This window comes from Epinephelus moara, chromosome 2, assembly GCF_006386435.1.
Source record: "Epinephelus moara isolate mb chromosome 2, YSFRI_EMoa_1.0, whole genome shotgun sequence".
NCBI lineage: Eukaryota > Metazoa > Chordata > Actinopteri > Perciformes > Serranidae > Epinephelus > Epinephelus moara.
Genome location: NC_065507.1, coordinates 44,317,604 through 44,341,156, shown reverse-complemented (window position 1 = coordinate 44,341,156; position 23,553 = coordinate 44,317,604). Strand labels below are relative to the sequence as shown.

The 23,553-nt window shown below is 45.4% G+C and overlaps 1 protein-coding gene across 4 annotated transcripts in view; it reads left to right on the top strand.

The window, feature by feature from the left end:
- nlrx1 (NLR family member X1) overlaps window positions 1–23,553 on the top strand; it is a 96,137-nt gene that overhangs the window by 24,661 nt on the left and 47,923 nt on the right. For all 4 annotated transcript variants that reach the window (XM_050055699.1, XM_050055693.1, XM_050055716.1 and 1 more), the window contains 3 exons: window positions 3,515–3,746; window positions 14,745–15,912; window positions 18,469–18,652. In XM_050055699.1, coding sequence (XP_049911656.1) covers window positions 3,515–3,746; window positions 14,745–15,912; window positions 18,469–18,652 — 1,584 coding nt within the window. The remainder of the gene's footprint in view (window positions 1–3,514; window positions 3,747–14,744; window positions 15,913–18,468; window positions 18,653–23,553) is intronic.

Here is a 23,553-nt window from a genome sequence, read left to right as displayed (position 1 = left end):
ATGTAGGCTATGTTAGGTGAATACTCCTGTCAAATGCATGGTGTTGAAACGTTTAATTTTGATCTTCCTTAGTCCATTTAGACTTTATTTTATCATAACAATAACAATGAATATTATGAATTGTTCACATTTTAATTTAATTTTAATAACATTTATCACACAGCATTTTGTGGAAAAGTCAAATGTTCACTTTACAGTTTTAATAAACTCAGTAATGTTTCTCAACACATATATTGTTTTGTCTTCATTCAGTGTAATTAGCACATATTGTTATTGCACCATTGGTTTTGGCCTTGGTGCCCCACATTTTGGCCGTGATGCCCCAATAAATTTGTATTTATCAAAGGCCAAAGTGGAGGAGTGTTCCCTCTCTGCTGACCAGAGTTTATGTGCATTGTCTCTCTTGTATAAGGCACAATCATAGGTTTTGTTATTTAATGATATTTTTTTATTATTTATTTATAATTTTTGTTCCTTCTCCTTTTGTATCAGGAAATAAGCACAATAAATCTTTATGTTGAAAAATGTATCAGGAAATAAGCACAATAAATCTTTATGTTGAAAAAATCGTGAGAGAATCGTGATCTCAATTATAAGCCAAATATGGAATAATCATAGCACAGATTCTTACGCTGGTATCGGTTCTTCCTGTTTTTCAAGAAATGAGTATCGCCGGGGGGTTTTCATCATGGAATCGAAAGGTATCGCGAGTATCGGTTCTCATGACATCACTACTCTGGACACTGTTGGGCTGTCGTGGCTGACACGCCTTCTCAGTGTCACATGGAGATCAGGTACGGTGCCTGCCGAGGGCAGACCAGGGTGGTTCTCATTTTCAAAACGGGACCGGAGGGTGAGGCTGTTTGTGATATTCATGGACAGGATCTTAAGGCGCAGCTGGGGGGAGGAAGGGGTTCAGTTTGGGGACCTCAGAATTGCATCTCTGCTTTTTGCAGATGATGTGTTTCTGTTGGCTTTATCACAGCGTGATCTCCAACATGCACTTGGGCGGAGTGTGAAGCAGTCTGGATGAGAGTCAACACCTCCAGATCTGAGGCTATGGTTCCCTGCTGGAAACTGGTGGATTGCCCCTGCCAGGTTGGGAGAGACTTACTGCCTCAAGCGAGGGAGTTCAAGTATCTTGGGGTCTTGTTCACGAGTGAGGGTAGAATGAAGCGTGCGACGGATCGGTGGTTTGGTGCGGCTTACGCAGTGATGCGGGCGCTGCGCCGGATCATTGTGGTGAAGAGGGAGCTGAAATGGAAGGCCAAGCTTTCAATTTACTGGTCCATCTACATCCCAACTCTCACCTATGGTCATGAGCTCTGGGTTGTAACTGAAAGAATGAGATTACGGATACAAGCAGCTGAAATGAGTTTCCTCCGTGGGGTGGCTGGGCTCAGCCTTAGTGACCTATCACTAAGGCTGAGCCCAGCCACCCCACGGAGGAAACTCATTTTCATAAGGAGCTCGGACATCTGGGACTTAAGCCTTAACATGGGCCTGACCTTGTAATAGATCTCCAATTAAAGTATCAAATTCACTCGGAAATCATTAATAATTATTAATAATAATTAGTAATTATGTTAAATAATGTGACTTAATTTATATCAAATCACCTTGTGGGGCACCATTCCCGAAAGGGAAATATTATGCCAGTAAAAGATATCAGTGTCTTAAAATTCACTTAACTATCAATTTGGAATTTTTATTGATAATTAAATTAATAACAGTAACCAAATTTAATAGTAAAACCTGAAGGATTTCGGAGTTCTTGACGCAGCAGAGGTTGACTATTCACTCACTCTTGTGCAATATTTACCAGACAGCAGGTATGATTACAAAAAATTGTATTTATTCATAAAGTGAGCAAAGCAAAACCAAAACACAGAAATTCTAACTAACTAACTATATACAAGCTTGGTGAGTATATGTCTCTGTGTGTGAGTGTGAGTGTGAGTGTGAGAGAGAGAGAGAGAGAGAGAGAGAGAGAAAGAGAGAAAGACAAAGGTGGGTGTGGTAATCAAAGGGCCAGAGGTAGAGCGGGTCGTCCACCAATCGGAAGACTCAATCAGTTTGATCCCCGGTTCCTCCAGTCTGCATGTTGAAGTATCCTTGAGCAAGATACTGAACCCCAAATTACTCCCAATGATGCTTTCATCGGTGTGTGAGTGTGTTAAAAACTGAGTAGCAGGTGGCACCTTGTATGGTAGCCTCGGCCACCAGTGTATAAATGTGTGTGAATGGGTAACGACTAGACAGGCGCTATACAAGTGCAGGTCCATTTACCATTTGGCCTACAAAACAAAATGGCTGGTAACAGAGAACTACAAGATGGCCAAATCAAAGCTGGCTTCAGACTGGGGGGAGGTCTTGTCTGGCTGTGTGGTCAGGACAAAGACAGGAAAGGAAGGAAAGGAAGCTATAACTTTGATTTGCATCTTGGGTGTAGCCCTGTTTGTAAACTAGTCTACAGTATGTGAATGTGATTTGTGTTGCATAAAGTCTGGATTAGTACAAGGGATGTTTAGTGCATGCAAAACGTTGTCTGTGAACAGCATTAGCAAACTTACATCATATAGCTTTGGTGAAGCCATCTAACCAATGACCTAACTGCAAACAATCACAACAATAACTCACTAACGGCATTAAATCACAATCAACAAGTTAAAACAGTCTTGCTTAGCCTGTACAGCTGTGATAAAGCTATGCCCAGTTGTTACATTACCGATCCTTGAATGGATGGAAGGAAGAGCCACTTGGTGGTGTGCTGCTTTTGTTAGCTGGCAGAGGAAGGCTGGAAAGAGCTGTGGTTTCAGATGCAGTCTTTGTTGTGTCCTTGTTCCGAAGGTGCAGATCCGAGGAAGCTGGTTGCTCAGGGTCTTTGCAGAGTTAGACGCTGGGGTGCTAACTCAACTTGGTTGTCGCTCCTTGTTGCTGGAAAGTTAGTTGCAAACCTTGTGCTTGCATACTAATATCTCTGGTTCAGGTTTGAGAGAGTCTGTGAGCAATTGCCCTCCCTTCAGTGGTCAGTTGGCGTTGACCAACTCAGAGGCCGTTGCCCAAACAATGGCCTCTGAGTTGGTCAGTGCCCAGGAGGTCTGGGCTGGCCAAAGGCCCAGGAGCTAGAGGTGGTGTTAGCAGGTTGACAGCTCACGAGCAAGAGCAGGACTGTCTGAAGGGAGCAGACCTTCTATAGTTGGCTGGGGACATCACACAGTCACATGTCACTGTAAAAGTCCTGTCCAATCAAGTTTGAGACTTGTCTCTCAAAGAGGTGTGAGGTGGGGACCACCTGTGGAGAAGGGTGTCAAATAACTGTCCTCTGTGAAGAACAAAGACAATCTCTCACCTTTTGAGATGACAAGAGGAGAAACCTTCACAGGTCTAGTTAAGATTTTAACAAATGACAAATCATCTGTGGTCCAGTGAATCCCAACATGCTGCATCATATTGCTGTTAGTACAGCGTGTTACTAAAATATGTACAAAGTAATAAATCCTCTCCCTCATAGGGTAGCGTCCTTAAGGGATCTGGTGAGCAGGAAGTACCTCCACCTGAGAAAAAACCCCCTGCTTAGTGGGGAGGGAAACCAGGCCAAAAACGTGCTCTTCCTCTTTAATGGGATGGAGAAGATGAACCTGGACTTCAGAATTGGAGCCACAGAGCTTTGCAGTGATCCCAATGAGGTGCTTCCTCCAAGTGTAGTGGTGGTCAACCTGCTGAGGAAATACCTCCTGCCTGAGGTAAGTAACAGTCCACCCTCACTTTTCTGTTGAGTCTTTGAAATCTGTCTTAGACTGTCATCTATCCGATTGTCATGGGCAAGTGCAAATCGCCACCATGATCGTTGCCAGTAATGTGGAGAATCACTTAAAAGTGCATTGTGTAGAATTAAAGAGGGATTTATACATATGCGTCGAATCAACGCGAAAAAAAGACTGACGTGCACCTCCCCAGAAATGTAACTTAATGTTACGGCAACGCAGACCACTTGTCTATTTTTGTAAGCTGAAAACCATTTCCCTCAGTGGAAACAAAACTTTTATTGACTTTATTTCACAGATAAGAAACAATAAATTGTGAAGATAACAAGCCCCCACAAAAAAACATTTTAAAGTCTTGTGCATTCTTTATCCTGGCTTCATATGAGTAGAGGAAATCTCAGCAGCTAGGCTAATTTGTACAATGTAAATGCCATAGGCTTGTGCTAGTAATATTAGCATATTGTATTTTTGGGGAAAATGTGTCTTGCAAAAGACAAGTGCTTTGTTTGTGAATCCGGCAAGTTATAACGAAGCAGATTTGTGTATTTGTGTTTAAATTGTTGCTATTAAGCCATGTTTAATGTGTGTTTTGGGTGTGTTTTGAATCAGTCAAACCTAACACAGAAACCCCACGGCTGACTAGTGTTTTGAAAGTGTAACTGCAGAGTGACACAGAGACACCGCTGTGGAAGTAAAACTGCTCACAGTGGCGTAGGCCACATGTATAGGCTATGGCATAGGCTTTGCATAGAGCTGATGCACAAGTATAAATCCACCTTTAGTGGCATCTAGCGGTGAGGTGGCAGATTGCAATGAACTGAATACAATTCTGCTCCCCCCTCTGTTTCCAAGTGCAACCTCTGGATTCCATCAGGCGCAGCTATGATATGTTCTGGCTGCAACACAGCTGCTGGATGTTATCTTAGCTACTCAAGACAAATCTTGTGATTCCACCAGACATAAAGCAGCACATTTCAGAACCAGAGTTATCCCAGAAACGCCTCTCTGCTCTGCAAAAAAATTGTGCCTAGTCCATATTTGATGGAATTGTATTGCAACTATGGTGGCCTTTAGCTTACATAAAAACATGTAACACCTCTCTCTAGAGCCAGTGTTTGTTCTGGGTTACCATAGAAACATGGCAGTGTAACATGGTGGACTCCAAGGAAGAGGACCCAGTCCCTTTGTAGATATAAAGAGATCCATTCCAAGGTTACGAAAGCACAACAGTTCTTAGTTTCAGGTGATGATACACTCATGTAAAAATAATTAACATTACACTGAACATACATTTTCAAGGCAACACTGTTTTTGCTCCTATATGTCACAGGTTAAAATCTAAGACTTTTTTCATGCACCTAACAGATATATTTCTCTCAAATTTGGTCACAAATGAATTCAAATCAATGTTAGTGAGCACCTCTCCTTCTTCAAGATAATCCATCCACCTGACAGGTGTGGCATATCAGGATGCTGATTAAACAGCATCATAACTACACAGGTGTGCCTTGGGATGGTCACAATAAAAGGACACTGAAATGTGCAATTTTATCACATGACACAATGACACAGATGTTTTGAAGGAGCGTGCTATTGGCATGCTGACTGCTGAAATGTCCACCAGAGCTGTTACCCATTGAGTGAGTGTTCATTTCACTACCATAAGGCCTGTGCAACAAAATCCGTGTCTTGATGAGATATGCCCATTCAAAGTTTGCAATTTCAGTTGGTTGCTATAGTGCCCCCCTTTGGCCAATTGATGTAATATTGCTTCATTCGCATCCTCCCATGACCCTCTACCACTGTGCTAAATTTCACATGGATTGACCAAGTCAGTGAGGAGAAAAACGTGGAACAGACACACAGACACACCCACAGACAGAGTTTTTGTCATTATATAGTAAGACAAGGAAGGAAATATTAAAAAGCCTTTATTGTAGCCAACATTTTGCAGTCTTTGTCAGGGCTTTCAAAACATACAACACAGGTATGGCCACACCTATAGTGGCAGGAACCAATCAGAGGCCATCACATGACTCATATATTGGTGTTGCAGGTGAAACAAATGGACAATAATGAAAAAATAACAAGTTAATAAAATAATTTTCATGAGATAAGATACCCAGAAAAAAATAAATTAAGGATAAGGAATCATCTCCATTATGACGTGTTCTAATGACATATTTATGCTCAGCAAGGCGATCCCTCAAGCGTCTTTTTGTACAGCCTATGTAGAACAAGCCTTCCACACATGGACACGTCAGACAGTAAATAATAAAAGTGGTGTTGCTATTAATAAAATCATTTTGTTTATAAGTGCTGTTTGTGTTAACATCCACAAAATGTTAAGTTTGTATGACCTTGTCACAGTGAGGGCAATGCGTACATTTAAAAGTGCCAAAAGGTTTAGATAACAGGGTTTCCGCTACATGTAATTGATCGTGGCACGCTGCCACGGCAAAATAAAAGCCGCCACGCCTTCAGAATGCTGATTTTTTTAAATTTTTTTTATTACATTATATATTTATTTCTATATTTGTGCACACATACTTACCATAATCAGAGTTTGAAATGATCATTTAAATATCATGAAATGTTATGTGACACTACGCTGCAATTAACTTTATTTTGAAAAACGAACACCGGAGTCATCACCTGCCTGTCTGGCTGTACTGCAGCGCGCTCAAGAGTGGAGGGGAGGCAAAGAGACGACAGTCTGAAGTAGAGGGAGATAAAAGGGGTGAGAGATAGGTAGTGCTGTGTAGAGCTTAGATTGGGCCCAAAAAATCCAACCCGAGCCCGTCCCTTTAACTGTAATTATGAGCCCGAGCCCGGTTTAAATCCGACATTTTTATAAGGATACGAACGTGGACATTGAAGGCTGACTCTCGTCTTTCTTTCCATAGCAAGCTTTCGTCATGTGCCTCTTAAGTGTCGAGGTCCTCGTCTTTTTGCTGTCCTATACCAGCACCGTGCTGCACTTTGTACACTCAATGAAGCCAACACACATGTTGTGAACAACTCACATGGGCGTGCCAGTGGCGCTGTCAAGGTGGGGGCCATTTATTAATTTGCGACACCTGCTACCTGTTTACCACGCCCCCTCTCATGACAACCAGGTCAGTGTAAGAGCATATTCAAGATCAACAGTATTCAACACACTTTTAATTGTTTTTATGTGTACTAGGTGAAGACAGACCTGAGGAACAGGCAGCATCAATGGGCCACCTCATACGACAGAGCCTTAGAGCTCTTTTTAAAAAAATCAAGAAAAATAAAGTGCTCTCAGCCAGGCTGCAACCTGTGCCATTAGATTAGGCTACAGTTGTGTATATAGTTGTGCTACAGTTGTGTAATGAATAAATAGGGTATTTATACAAACATTCAGTTTCCGTCATCGCTGGAGCCCTCCCCCACAGTTTCAAAAAATCCTGGAGGAAACCCTGGATAACCAAGTGCTTTTTTTTGTCTGCTGGAAGATGTGTGCATAAGTCTGTCCCTAAGCCTGGGGGCGTGTCTAAAAGAAAAAAAATAGGGAGTTAAGGAAAGACTTTGCTCAAAACAGTATGACTCTCAATAATGGCCCAATTATGTTTATGATACGTTTGATTTGTTTAGCATGTGTACTGTATGTTGTGGCAAAAAAATGGATGAGACTGAGGTGCAGGCTTCTGCTTGATGTTTTGTTTCTTTGGAATAAGTGTATCATGCTATAGAGTGACTGTGCTCTGTGCACTGTAAAAAGCCTGCTTAACCACCTTGGGTTTGTAAGCTCTTTTATGAAAACCTGTTGGACATAGCCTTGGTCTGTGCAACAAAATCCGTGTCTTGATCACAGATGTATCGCAGGCATTTGAACTGGCCATAAGGAATGTTTTCTTTAAAGGGGGTGGGGTGAAAAGAGTACGCTTTGAGAATTGTGTCACGTGAAGTAATCATCCTAAAAAGTGTTGCATGTAACTGTCCCTCAACCCCCCTAAAAATCGTCAGATCCAAAAAATTGATACTGTGCTAAGAGTATTCAATATAAAGCTTGATATTGTTAGTTCATGTATTTATGAAAATTCAAAAGTTGTCCTAGTGCCATCAAAAATTATAAGCACCTCATTAATATAGCGGCCATACCAGGTGATACAACGATGGAAGGGATTGGCAGGATATAAAACATATTCCTTTTCCACAGATCCAAAAATAGACAAGCATAATTGGGAGAGAAAATAGAATTTATTTGGTGGTTTGTCTTTTGCCCCAGCTTACGCTGGAATTCCACTGGATGCGTGTCCGTTGCGGAACGGCAGCGCTGGTTATCCACTGTGTGCTCAGCCGTCTGTCAACACCCACCGGCTGCGTTTGCTGTGCGGAGCGGTGCAGCTCCGCCGGAAGACATCTCGGTGCACTGCCATGATTAACCTCTCCTTGTTCATGGTGTCAGCGGGGTGAAATGACATCTGAAAACCTCTGACCTGTTGACTTCAGGCCTGCCTTTGCCCATTATGTAGTTTTCAAGGTGTAGTGCAGGGAAATATGATCCGCCAACACTGTGTATTTTATTTTGAAAATTAACCGGATGTTTTATTTTGTTTCTGTGCATGACTTCCTGCCCCACGCGATCTGCTCTGTGCTAAATTGCTGCGTTGTGCTCCGACGTCCGGCAAAAATAGAAGTCCTGCGTATCTGTTGCGGAGGGCTCCGGAGTGCCGCAGCTGAGACGGAGCCGGAACGCAGCACAGCCGCAGCCGGTGGAAACACACATACCACCTTCTGCTCGACCTGTTGACTCCCAATACTCGCAAAACAATAATGAATGGAATGTGCATAAATTCGCATTTTCTTTTGCGCATTTTCACAAAATTTGCTTAAAATTTGCGATACATTTGGATGGAAACCCAGCTACTGGCTCCGCTCCATTGAGTTGTACACAAACTCAATGTGCCGTGCAGCGGTTCGGGCTTGCCTCGGATATGATTGTCTCGGACTCGGGTCGGTATCGGTCAGGAAAATGCGGCACGAGCAGCGCTCTAGCAGTGCTCACCTGTGTGTGTGTGTGTGTGTGTGTGTGTGTGTGTGTGCGTGTGCGCATCAGGGCAGAACTCTGCCGTGCCCGATACAGAGAGCAGAGGAGGGAGGCGGGGCACCCCCCTAATATAATGGTAGAGGAAACACTGTCGTGCAATGTTCTCCTTTATTGATCCTTTATTGAGGATACTACTGATGTTTTGAATAGGATTGTTACCTTTACTGATAGTCAGTCTCATTTTCTTCTCCCTATGGCCATAGAAAGTTTGCATACTAATATTGCCCACCAGGAGGGGTTAAAAGTCACTACTCTTCAGACAGAGATGATTCTACCTCCTCTTCTGATTATCTGTTGAAATTGACAGATTGGGTCAACTTAAAGGAAACATCCCTTAGGGCCAATTCCAACGCCTGCGACGCATCTGTGATCAAGACACGGATTTTGTTACACAGGCCAAGGCTATTTCCAACAGGTTTTTATAACAGCAGGCTTAGCAGGCTTTTTACAGAGCACAGTCACTTTGTAGCGTGATACCTCTTAGAATTTTTTTTTTAAAAAACATCAGGCAGAAGCCTGCACTTCAGTCTCATCCATTTTTTGCCACAATATACAGTACACATGCTAAACAAATCAAACGTATCATTAAACATAATTGGGCCATTATCGAGTGATATTTTTTCCAGTCTTTCCTGAACTCACTGTTTTTTCTTTTACGCACCAACAGGCTTAAGGACAGACATATGCATTCATATCTTTTAGCAGACCAAAAAGGCACTTGGTTATCGAAACTTTAGGTTATTTACATAACCCCGGTTCTCTGAGTAATATGAGTGAGATGTCTCATGCCTCACTGCAGACCTCAGAAGCATTAATCTCATTACACCAATCCTGATTGGCTGGTGAACGTGTTCGTCCACACCAGGTAGTGCTGCCTACCTTAAATAGCTGCTGCAGACGACACAGTCTCATTCAAGATAAGCATCTCTTCTCACTCGCCCAAGCAAGAAGGGTTGTCTGGTGAGACATCTCACTCATGTTACTCAGAGAACCGGGGTTATGTAAATAACCTAAAGTTCTCTTTCATAATATTCGTTTCGATGTCTCACAATGGGATGTGGTAGCTCCCGTATTGCCAGACAAGCTTATCTAGCGTCCACCAACCCACAGGGAGAGCCGCTCTGTTCCAGCTAGGACTCCAGGACTGCGCGTGCTACACACGGGGCGGAGACATCCAGCATATAAAAATGGACAAAAGTGAGAGGCGAAGACCAACTCGCCGCAGCACAAATATCCTGAACAGAAACTCCCCTGAATAAGGCCCAGGATGCGGCCAAGCCACGAGTAGAGTGCGCTCGCAGACCCGCCGGCGGCTGCAGACCCTGACTCGTATAAGCCAAAGCAGTCGCCTCCACCACCCAGTGGGAGAGGCGTTGCTTAGTAACAGGTTTTCCCTTATGAGGATTAGCCCAGGAGACAAACAGCTGATCGCTCCTCCTGAAACCCCCAGTCTTATCCATGTAAGTGCGCACCACACGAACCGGACATAGTGCACGCGACTGCCGCTCTCCAGGAGGGGCTGCGAAAGCCACAAGGTCAATAGGGGAACATGAACCAACCACCTTGGGCACAGAGGTCGGGTTTGGCTTCAGAGTCATCCTTACATCACCCGGTGCGAACTGAGCGCACGCAGGATGCACCGAAAGCGCATGGATGTCGCTAACTCGTTTAGCCGAAGCCAGAGCCAGTAACAACGCTGTCTTGAAGGACAGGTGTTTCAGGTCCGCTTCCTCCAGTGGTTCGAATGGGGGGGCCCTTCAGCCCCTCCAGAACCACAGCCAAATCCCACGGAGGCACTAGCGGTCGGGAGACAGGGAGAAACCTGCGCGCTCCCTTCATAAAACGGCAAACCAGCGGGTGTTGGCCCGCTGTTTGTACTCCAAACCCTACATGACAGGCGGCGATGGCTGCCAAATACACTTTAATCATGGAAAAGTATTTTCGCTTGTCAATCAGGTCCTGCAAAAATGACAATATCACTCCCACCGGGACACTGAAAAGAAATGTGTCCCTCTTTGTGACACCATTCCTCGAACACTCTCCACTTACAGCCATACAGAGACCTAGTGGAGGAGGCTCTAGCGCTTTGGATAGTGGCAATCACTCTCTGTTGAAGCCCCACAGCGGTCAGATCGAACCACTCACAGGCCAGGCCCACAGCGCGAGTCGCTCCAGGTGTGGGTGAAACATCGTCCCCCCTCCCTGCGACAGCAGGTCCCTGCGCGGCGGGAGTTGCCAAGGCAGAGCGCGCAGCAACTGATAAATCTCCGCTAGCCAATGCATCGCAGGCCGGTGTGGAGCTATTAGAATCAGCGTGTGACCATGTTCCCTCACTCTGGACAGAGTGGGGGGTATTAGAGCCAGTGGAGGGAACGTGTAAAGAAGCCCGTGCGGCCAGGCGTGCGCTAATGCGTCTACGCCCAGGGGAGCATCCGTGCTGCGCAGGGAGAAGAACAGTGCTCACTGCACATTTCCCCTCGACGTGAACAGATCCACCGCAGCCCGACCGTAGTGCGCCCATATCTGCCCCACGATCTCCGGGTGCAGAGTCCACTCCCTGTATACTGGCGCGCCCCTGGACAGCAGGTCCGCACCCGTGTTCAGGGTCCCCGGGACGTGCATCGCTCTCAGGGAGAGGAGACGCTCGCTGCTCCAGAGGATCAGTTTGCGTGCCAGCATGTGTAATTGACGGGAACGTAACCCCCCCCCGACGATTGATATACGCCACTGTTGTCGTATTGTCCGTCCTCACCAAGACATGGTGGCCAGCGAGAGACGGAAGGAAGTGTTTTAGGGAGAGAAACACCGCAGAGAGCTCCAGAAAATTTATGTGAGACCGTTGGAGACCAGCGCTCAAACGTCCTCTCACAGACCGGCCCTCATGTATTCCGCCCCAGCCCGACAGACTTCCGTCTGTAGTGACCACTTTCCTGGACAGGACGGAGCCCGTGGGCCTCTCCTGGGTCAGGAAAGACGCGGTTCGTCTAACAGCAGCCAATCGTCCAGGTAAGTGGCCAGGCGGATGCCCTGCCGCCTCAGCGGGGCTATCGCCGCTTCCGTGCACCGTACGAACACCCTCGGGCTCAGAGACAAGCCGAAGGGGAGTACGCGGTACTCGTAACATACCCCGTGGAAAGCGACCGCACTGTTTATTTTGTTTATTATTTCTATTTTGGCTTTCTTTATTAGCTGCGCCCTCGGCCCTTGGCCTGGATGCGTCAGCGGGACGCTTTTTTTTTTCTTTTTGAAAATATGTGTGTGTGTACGTGCTTTGTGACATGAGAGAGGGGCAACAGCTAAACCCTTTGCAGCATTGTCTCTTTTCCTCCCAGCCCGCTCTGGCACGGTCCGCGGCAGCTGGGAGTCGGGGGTGTGGGGGTCCCCTGAAAGCACACATGAAAGCCGAACAGGTGGAGCTGGAGAACGGGGAACGTCCAGCTCCATCACTGGTGGAGAGAGGGGCTGTCAAACCGCTCTCTTCTTCTTCCTGGCCTGTAGACTGGCAGCTTGAGTGGGCCGTGTCGACGGAGCTGCAGCCGGAGCCGGGGCTTTTGCGGGCCAGCTGGTCCTGGCCTCCTGTCTGGGCGAGGGGGGGGGGGGGGGGGGGGGCTGGCTGAGGTTTCGGCCGTCTTGGGGTCTTAAACTGCGGAACCTGGGAAGCAGCCTGTGTGAAGGTTTTATACTGCACAGGTGGAGAGGGAACCGGAGCCTTCCGAGGGAGGCAAAGCTGGAGAGCCTCGTCTTCCTTCTTCTTGGCTTCACACTGTCGCTGCATAGAAGCTAGCGCAGAGCCGAAGATACCCTTCGGGACAATAGGCATATCCAGGATATCATCCTTCTCTCTGTCTGACAGGTTGGTGAGGTTTAGCCACCGTGCCCGTTCCTGTAGGACCATTGTTCCCAATGCTCTTCCCGTGGCCTGGACCGCGCAGCGTTGGATACGGAGACACAAGTCGGTGATAACCGGTATCCTCTACCACGTAGCTGGGTCCTGTGTCCGCGCAAAATCCTCACATATCTCGGCCTGGTATGCCGTGAGCATGGAGAGGACATTAAGCGCTCTGGCTGAGAGCGGTACTGCTTTATAAGCCTTCTCGGTTAAGGCAGACTGAAACCGGTCAGACTTAAACGACAGTGCAGGGCTCCTGGAGGACAGCGTTGACAGCCGGGGGTGAAGGTGGGCTAGTGTGCTGGCAGGGAGTCGAGGCAGCTAGCTGGTGTGCTAACTGTGAAGACGTCGAGGGATTAGCTGGAATGCTAACGCTCGACGAAGCTCAAGCTACCGTGGTGAGGAGCCGAGAAAAGATTACCAAGCCGTGGAGGTCGAGGAAAACACCAAATCCGATCTGGTGTGATCGAAAAAGAAGCAAATCCAAGCTAACATTAGCTAGCGCCCGGCGACGGAAGTTAAATAAGATCCATCTGTGGACGGTTAAGCTAGCTAGCTCCTGACGCGAGATATGCTCCGAGTGAGAAGAGGTGTTTGAATGAGACTGTGTCATCCGCAGCAGCTATTTAAGGTAGGCAGCACTACCTGGTGCAGACGAACACGTTCACCAGCCAATCAGGATTGGCGTAATGAGATTAACGCTTCTGAGGTCTGCAGCGAGGCGTGCATCCCATAGTGTGACATTGAAACGAATATTATGAAAGAGAACCTTTTAGCACTTTTAAATGTATGCATCGGCCTCACTGTGACAACATTATGCAAACTAAACATTTTGTGGATGTTAACACAAACAGCACTTATAAACAAAATGATTTTATTAATAGCAACACCACTTTTATTATTTACTGTCTGACGTGTCCATGTGTGGAAAAAGACGCTTGAGGGATCGCCTTGCTGAGCATAAATATGCCATTAAAACACGTCATAATACAGATGATTCCTTATCTTTAATTTGACAGAATACAGAAACTTAATCAAAGGGAAGATTTTTGGATCCATCAACTGGATGCTTTAAAGTATCCTGGTCTCGATGAGGATATAGACGTCACATGTTTTTTGTGATTTGTCATTATTCTCCACAAGCTTTGCCATTTCTTTCTTACAGTCTATGGGTTAGGATAGGTGTTTATGTATTTAAATGTATTTTTTCTGGGTATCTTATCTCATGACACTGTATTTTATTAACTTGTTTTTTCATTATTATCTATTTAATTCACCTGCCATGCCAAAATATGGGTCATGTGATGGCCTCTGATTGGTTCCTGCCACTATAAAGGTGTGGCCATACCTATGTTGTATGTATTGAAAGCCCTGACGAAGACCTGCAGTGGTCGAAACATGTTGGCTCTTTTAACAATTTAGCTACTACAATAAAGGCTTTTTAATATTTCCTTCCTTGTTTTTCTTCCTTGCCTTCCTGTGTATCCTACACAGGATCAGTACTTGGCCATAATTTAAAGCCTTACAGGTGGTTGAAGGAAATTAAACGCAAAAAAGTAAAAGATAATGTGAAACAACTGCAGGAAGTGCTGAGTTTCATTGACACCTACTTAACAAAGTAATTAATTAATGAGTGAAATCAGAACTTTGGTTAAAAAGAGAAAGTGTTTATAGCAGATTGTTGAGTATGACATGACTGACATATTGTGCCAATGGAATTAGAGCTGTGGAAATGTGCAATATGAACAATTTACCATGTAAGCCATTGTAGTATAGGTCATATTTCCCCATCTCTTTACCTTGCATTTATGAGGGACTGGACTCTGTTCTTCAGAGAGATACTGTGTTTCTGCCTAATCAATGAACATAACTAAGGTGTAACAAGCCTAGGGGTTTGCAAAAGTAATCAAAAACATTCACATTCACATTTTGTAATCCTTTTTTTCTCTAAAGTGTGTTATTTTTAATGTGTGTGATTCATGGTTATGGAAGTTGGCTGCTGTATGTTTCCCAGGCCAGCATCTTGGTTACCACCAGACTGTCTGCCCTGGACTGTATTCCTCAGAAGTATGTGAGTCGCTATGCACAGATTTGTGGCTTCAATGATCCAGACCGTCAGCGAGCCTACTTCACCAGCCGCCTACTGCAGCAGAGTGGGGAGATTTCACGTAACCATGAGGCCCAGGCTCTTATAGAGCTGCTCTACCTCAATCTTCAGAGAGAAAGCCAGCTGGCTACAGCTTGCTTCCTCCCCTCCTACTGCTGGCTCACGTGTGCCACCTTACACTTCCTCCATTTCACAGATGCTAAAGCACCCATCCGCACACTGACTGGCATATACACTAGTTTCCTCAGGCTCAACTTTGGCGGTGAGGTGCTGGGCACAAGGACAGGGACAAATGTACCCAGTCAGGAGCACCAGAGTTCTCTGATGTTATATGTAGTCCGTACAGTTGGGAAACTTGCGTTTGACGGTGTAACATACAAACGCACGTCGTTCTCAGAAAAGGAACTGGAGCAGTGGATAGGAGGAAAGACCAAGACAGATGAGGAGCTACATCAGCTGGCCATGTTCCGGACTGACGTGCTAGACTTCTTCTTGGCTCCCTGTGTACAAAATGCCAAGCATTTATCCGAAGAGCCCAGTCAGAATGATGAGAGACGGTATGTATTTGCTGTCCCAGCCATGCAGGAGTATCTGGCAGCCCTCTATGTTGTTCTAGGAGAGAATAAATCAGCTCTGGAGAAGCTGAGTAGGCAGGTGTCTGTGGCAATTGGTCAGGCAAGTGAGGATGTCAGTGCCCTTGTCAACATCCTTTCTAAGTTCATCCCCCTCAGAGTATTTGCCATATTCAACCTCCTTAAGCTTTTTCCAAAACTCTATGAGAAAATCAGCGGTCACAATAAAGGCAGCATTGCCAAAACGATGGCAGCTGAGATGTTCCGCACCGAGGATAGTTACAATGAAGATGTCCTGGATCAGGTGGAGCAAAGCCTTCTAGGAGTCCATGGCCCGCAGCCACAGCAGTACAGTGAAGGCCAGCCATTTGAGCTCTATCCCATCTTTATGGGTGGACTGCTGCATTATGGTAACCGTGTGCTTCTCCAGCAACTTGGCTGCAGCATTAAGAGCACCACTGTGGCCCAGATCACAAATGCCCTTCGGAAGTACCTTGTCAGAGGTATCGTATATGTTCTTTTCAGTTTTGCCTAGACAGTACATTGTTTTCATGTTTGAAGAAGTTGAACTCACCTTAGTTTAAAATCTCAATGCAATTGAATCGAACGCAACTGGACTTAGTTTTGTCTTAGATGACGTTTCACCTCTTATCCAAAAGGCTTCATCTGTTCATGCTTATCTGACTAGGCTGGAACTAGTCTGACAAACTGGTGTGGAAACCCAGGTATTTAAGGCCACTGATGTCATTGGTTTGTTAAAAATAGGTGGATGGAAACCCGACTATAAATGGCTTCTTTTAACGACCAAGTTTCAACGACCACCGTTGCAGCAGGAGTTTCAACGACCGTCATTGACACACCTTGGAGCACTAACAAACCAATGACATCAGTGGTCTTGTGAAGGCCTCCTCAGAGGTTAAATACCTGGGTTTCCACACCAGTTTGTCAGACTAGTTCCAGCCTAGTCAGACAAGCATGAACTGATGAAGCCTCCCTCTTGGATAAAAGGTGAAACGACTTCTAAGACAAAACTAAGTCCAGTTGCATTCGCCTGAATTGCCTTGAGATAACTATGACCTGGATAAATGAGAATATCCACAGGCATCTTAGTTTAAAATATTATCTGTTTAAGGCTTTGGTGGTATCTAATTTTTCAAACCTTCATACCTTTCTGAATTTTTACTGGGGTATACGGTATATGACGTCATTAATGTGTGGCGAACTAAGAATAACGTTAGCTAAATTGCCTTTTAAGTCATCTTAAAACACACCTCATTCAAACTTGAGAGAAACAAAATAAAACTCACTAAAACCATCTTGGTTGGTCTTGTTAGCCATTTAATTATGTAGTCCACTGTTCCATCAAGTACCCACTCTGGTTTGGTCGAAATAATCCCTTAATTTACAGCATTAGATGTAAAAATAAACAGTTTTCCCCACAGTCTCTGCTGTTGCTGGCTGGCTGTTTGCAGTCTCGTAGTATTATCCCCAATGCCAGGAGTCAGTGTCTGTCAGCTCAGCTGCCTGTTCTTCAAGTAGAGACCAAAGACTGACCTCTGGTGGCGCATGATGTGTACTACATACAATGAGTTTAATAGGAAGATGAATGTCTCTATTTTTGACGGAAAAAAATCATATGATCAGGATTTCTACATACCCTGGAGTACCATAATACTGTGATTATGCCCAAGCCTATTTTCTTTATCTACTACTCTTTATCTACTACTATCTACTACTATCTACTACTACTACTTTAATTTTATATTTTTTTAATTATTGTACTGTTAGGTCAGTTACAGTTAAGTTAAAAAAGTTAGAAATCATCATAAATACCCTTCATGCTGTGTTCCCACCAAACGCTATGAACGCGATTTACTCGCGTATAACGCATGAATTTAGACGCCAGACCATTTTGTTAATTTGCGTTATCGCGTCAGTTGCGCAAGTAGCGAGCCCGCCCATTTTCACTGGATAACAACATCTGGCCTGCCATTCTCTCCTCAACCATGGCTGAGATAACCACCATTGCTGCTTTGTACCTGCTCTGGAAGTCCCAGATGCGTCGGAGGGCCAAACGCCGTTGTTTTTGGGTTCACCCTATCCTGCAGAAGCGCATCCAGCTCGGCGAGTTTCACAACCTCCTCCAGGAACTCCGTCTGGATGATAGCTGCTTTCAGCGGTACTTCAGGCTGACGGGGGCCCAGTTTGAGGACCTGTTGGTGAGGGTTGGCGCCAGGATCTCCCGGCAGGACACCAGCTACAGGCGCTCCATTTCAGCTGCGGAGCGCCTGTCCATCTGTCTCCGGTGTATAGCAGTTTATTGTTGTGTCAACAACTGGACGTTGGGGCGTCAAGACGTCACTGGCGTCATGAATCTCAACGCTGATTGGCTTTCGCGGCACAGCGTCACACGAATTCGCCTCAAAAGTTCAATATTTTCCAACTTGAGCGATGAGGCGATGGACGCGAATTTCGCGGCTATCGCGCCACGCCTACGCGTCCATCGCGTCGCGCTAGACGCGTCCATTGCGCCGCCCGTTGTGAATTCGCGTCTAATCGCATCTTTGCATTGACTTTGTATGTAATCTCTACGCGCGAATTTGTGAATTCGCGTTTGGTGGGTACACAACATTAGACATCCAGTCCATTCAGGCCAAGCAGTTATATTAAATTCTGAATCCCAGAATGTTGTTACCTTTCTGTTTAACATTAACTGGACAGATACTGGACATTATCAGATGGAGCTTCATGTGTTCTTATGGGTATAGAAATAAAGTAAGTCTTTTATATCCCCACTGCAAAAATTTCAGGATGAGTTCACCATAGCGTCCAGTAAATTAGTTACTTTTTACCAATGGATTGTACAAAAAAAACCCTCATTTGCTCATAACTGAAAAGTGTGAGTTGAGACAAATCAAATATAAAAAAAAGTAGGGTGAAAATGTGCCCCAAGGTTGTATACCAGGAGTGATAGCACTTTTAAAGTACTCTTATTTCATTTTCATTCTAGTCAGAATATAATTTGAATAATGGGAATCTTTTATCTCATTTAATGCTAGAGCTGAGCAAGCCACAGCCACCAGAGGAGCTGATGGATCTACTGGTCCTTCTGTACGAGTTTCAGAACCCCCGACTGACTGCAGAGGTCCTGGCTTCAATCCGAACCATCCGTCTCACCAACATTCGTATGACCTCACTCAAATGCTTCATACTAAGCTCTGTGCTCTCATGCACCCCTGCAAGGTAAAGTTGTTTTTGTTTTTTGTTTTTTTGCTGCTTGACATGATGCTTTTATTTCTGAATTGCTTTTTATTTACAATGTGGATCTAAAAGAATCACCCTCTCTCAACTGGAGCTGCAACTTCAACTCATACCAAAGAAGTTCCTGTGTCTTGCTTCCCAGCTGCTGCACAAAAGTGACAGAAGTACATACCAGAGCAGGGTGTGCTGCTCTCTGCCTCTATTCAGAGACAGCACATTGTGCTCTATCTAGGTTGCAAAATGTACATAAACATATTTATTCAGTGCCTTTTCATCAGACATATTGTAAAAAAAAAAATCAATCAATCAATCAATCAAAAAATACACTTGAAATGTAACTAAACACTTAAGGCCATGGTTACGCCAATGAGACGCAGCTGAGATGCAAGCCTGCACAGCGCCAGTACGGACAGCTGAACAGATTAAAATGAGAGAGCATCTGTTATGTGAGACATGCGAGGGAAAAACACGTCTGAAACACTTACGGTTTAGACTCGGGTGAGTCTAAGCATTATTGTCCAAGCCTCAGTGAAGGAGTCTGAACATTGTAGACTCAGGATGTATCCACACCAAATCAGGCGTTGCAGCGATCATCTGCAGGGTGTGTGTGGCGGTGTCACTTAAATTATCCATTTGTGATGGAAGTGGAAGGTAGAGACCAACTACAGAAAGCTGACCTCCCCATGTCAGTGACTGAGTTTTTGTCTTTGGTGAGTTTGTTTATATTGATCTGAAAGATCAGTAGATTCCTTCAGATTGTCATTACTGTACACGATGCATTACTATGTCCTAACTGCCAAAAAGACACATGAGCATACAAAATGTTTTCCTGTGTGTGTGTGTGTGTGTGTGTGTGTGTGTGTGTGTGCGTGCGTGCGTGCGTGCGTGTGTGTGCGTGTGCACGTGCATGTGCACACGTGTGTTTTTTGTTGTTATTCATTCATGTTTATTTCCATTCTGCATTGCAACACCCTCCGTTAAAGGGATAGTGCACCCAAAAATGAAAATTCAGCCATTATCTGCTCACCCATATGCCGATGGAGGCCCTGGTGAAGTTTTAGAGTCCTCAGATCCCTTGTGGAGATCGGCGGGGGGAGCGGCTAGCACACCTAATGGCTGACGGCGCCCCAGACTAATGTCCCAGAACACAAAATTGAATCCACAAAGTATCTCCATACTGCTCATCCGTAGTGATCCAAGTGTGCTGCAGCCCCGACATAAAAAGTTGTTTCGAAAAACGTCATATGAACTCTGTTTTTAGCCTCACTGTAGCCTGTATCTCTGACTTCTTCTCTGTGCTCCGCGCTCACGTGTACGCGCTCAGGGTGATCGGTGTTGCACGGTCTCTGAAGAGCAGCAGTCTCGTCAGTACTGATGTCCAGATTCTCAAGTGCAGGCACTGCCAATTCCCAGTCTGAGCAGCAAAGACTTTCCTCATCCGTTGGCATTGCTTTGCATTTGAAACAACTACACCACCAGGTTTCCAGTCCTCGACTCCGGTATTCTGCTGCGGCTGCTTCGTCCAGTAGCCTGAGTTCCGCATCCGTATACTCGGCTCAACAAAGAAATGCTGTTCCTCCTCAATTTCAAAGTCTTCAGACATGTTGGGCTGTCCTTTGCTAAAAGACCGTAGTGCAAATTATCTTTTAGCTCTGTGGTTACTGCTGTCTCCCCTTGCGGTGCACGTGTCACGTGATGTAAACACGGGTGAGCAAAGCTCATGCTTTCGCTGGTCTCGCGCAAGTGCGCACACTTGAACGCGGAGCACAGAGAAGCAGTCAGAGCTACAGACTACAGTGAGGCTAAAAACAGAGTTCATATGACGTTTTTCGAACGTCTTCCACAGAGGGGCTACAGCACACTTGGATCACTGTGGATGAGCATTATGGAAATACTTTGTGGATTCAATTTTGTGTTCTTGGACGTTAGTCTGGGGCGCCGTCAGCCATTAGGTGTGCTAGCCGCTCCCCCCGCCGATCTCCGCAAGGGATGTGAGGACTAAAACTTCACCAGGGCCTCCATCGGCATATGGGTGAGTAGCTAATGGCTGAATTTTCATTTTTGGGTGCACTATCCCTTTAATGAAATGTCCTTGATTACAATGGTTGCACTCAAAACTGGTGGAAATTAACAGAACTGGTTCAAAAACCAGAGCTAATTTGGTGGAAAAAGGGTACAGGTGTCTCTCTATTTTAACCTGCCCAGTTCTTTGGTTCTTTTTAGGGTCATCTGCTCACTTTTCCTTGTGGTTTCCCTGTTTTCTTGCTTTATCCTGCAAAGTATTCTCTTTTTTCCAGCACACCTGTCTTGTGTCAGTCACCCTGGTGTTGCCCCACCCTAGTGTTACATGCCACACCCTCTATGCAGCCGCAGCGCTAGTATTGGGCCCGGGTGGGCCTGGGCCCACCCATTTTGACCCAGGCCCACCTAAGCTGGACAAGCAGATGATGGAGCTGAACACCCGTTTCAAGCCCGACACATATGACTTAACGAGAGCCGTTGCTGCCTGCTTGCCACTGTCAGACACCTTTGGGGACAAGGCTCTCATCCAGCCCGCCTGCGCGCACTTTTCCATTCCCGTGCAGGACGCAGAGTACACTGTGTTTGTGCAGCAGCTTAAAAGAAAGTCCACAAATGAGAAAAAAGAAACATTTTCTTCACTGGTTGAAGTGCTCGGTGCATGCCCCTGTGATATATTCCCCAACATGAACACTCTCCTGCGGGCCCTACTCACATTGCCGATGACCACATGTACTGTGGAGAGACTCTTTCCGGCTGTCAGTCGGATAAAAACAGGCACCAGGGCAACAATGTTGGCAGATAGACTGAACTCTTTGTCCCTGCTTTCATTTGAAAGGGAATTGACTGATTCACTGGAATATAAGGACATTCTTGCTGTGTTCAGCACGAAAAATCTCGCCGTCTCCTACTTTAAGCCCCAAAGGTAAACAGCCATCTCAGATTGTTAAGCGGTTGTTACAGTAGGAGCCACTCAAAAGTTCCCGTTTCCATGACTGAACCTCGGCAGGTCCGCGGCAGGTCCGTGCCAGATCCGTGACTGCTCCGTGTAAGCCTGCCGCCTGCCTGAGTTAATTTAATCCCCCACGATGACATAGGAAATGCAGCCCTGACTTGTAACGCCCCTAGAGACCTGTGTGAAAACCAGTTGCAATGCTTCATTTGTCCACGGGGAGGAGCAGTGATTATCACCAAAATACTGTAATATCTGCAGATTTGGGAAAGACGGCTTATCAGCTGGTCCATGGCTCCACGGAGCCACTATTTAGCCTAGTAGTATTTTACCCATATTTTTTAAAATAATATTACCATGTGAAAAGCCAAGAGGACGCTCTCTTTTTATCTTTCAAAACCTACTTGTCCCTGTGTTTCCCGTTAATTAGGCTACCGCAGTGTAATTAAACTCCATCTCATTTACTGTGCTTTGTGTGACTTTTTTTTACCATGTTATCATGATTCAAACTGAGGTATTTGGAAAAGATCCAAGAAATAAATAACATCGATCCGTACGAGCTACCTGCAGCTGGAGCAGGGACCTAGACATGTTGCGACCCTGTACCTACATGCAGTTGGTTCACTACTTAGTTTTCGGCATTAGTTACTATACTATGCAGGAATTTAAAAGCCTGAAATCACTGGACAGTCCCACTAAGACATGTCATAATGGCACACACACACACACACACACACACACTCACTCACTCACTCACTCACTCACAAGGTGAAAACAATACCAGGCGTTGCGGTGTGTCACGGCTGGTAAAAATGTTAGTTAATAAGTTCACCAGCAATTTGTCTTTGTAGAAAGAGTGTCCCTGGTACTCTGGATAATCCACAGACCTCACTGTAAAGATTTTTTGGCATAGGGACTTCAGCTGAAAGCACTTAATAATACTTACTTAATAAATAACACCGGGTCACTGTTTCTGAAAAGATGTGTTGCTTTTGAATCTGTTAAATCTGTTAAATGTAAATGCCTTCCACCGTATTGGAGGGTGGAGGCATCAATATCAGATATCTCAAAATAAATCCAAAATGATCCGCATGGCGAGATAGCCGTGCGTCAGCCAGGACGCGCATCTCTACTGTAGCTTCCTGCTCACACGCAGGCAGCATATATTTCCCTCTCTGCACAGAGATGCATTTATTTATAGTAACCACGTTTTATAGTGAGCAGCATATATACATGTCCTCTACAAATCCTGACCAAGTTTGGATGAACGAGTCACACGCAATCTGACAGGAAACGAAGGCTGCTCATCGGTCCCGTGTGCCGCTATATGCAGGACGCACGGATTACATGAGAGGAGTGAAAGGATCCACGGTATAATTAACCACAAAACACGTAAATAACTTCATATTACTGGCGTGTAACACTCATTAATGCTTAAACTGAATCCTCTACGAAATGAGAATGTCCATTTGAAATAATCTTCTCATGTTTAATGTCCGAAAATGAATTAAATTTGTTCAAGGCCTCAAACCATAGACCGCGGAACCGGGGGGGCCAGGGGGGCCATGGCCCGGGTAACTTTTGTACTCTTGACATAGAGGGCTGCATTGGGATTGGGTCCCGCCGGGTCCCGCGGGTCCCCATTAAACAGTAGAAGAAGAAGAAAAAGAAGAAGAAGAAGATGTAGCCTAGCGACAGGATGTCAACACAGGAACTTGGTGCACATGCATGAGTGACAAACAGCCCCATGAATCTCTTTATTAATAGCCTATAAAATGACGTGTTTTCTCCTGCGGGACGGGAGAAGACACAAAATCAATGCATCTCTATTATTGTGCAGGCATAAATTCTCAGAGTTTTGCGGGAGCGGGCGGGAGTGGACATACACATTGCGGGAGCGGGCGGGAGTGGA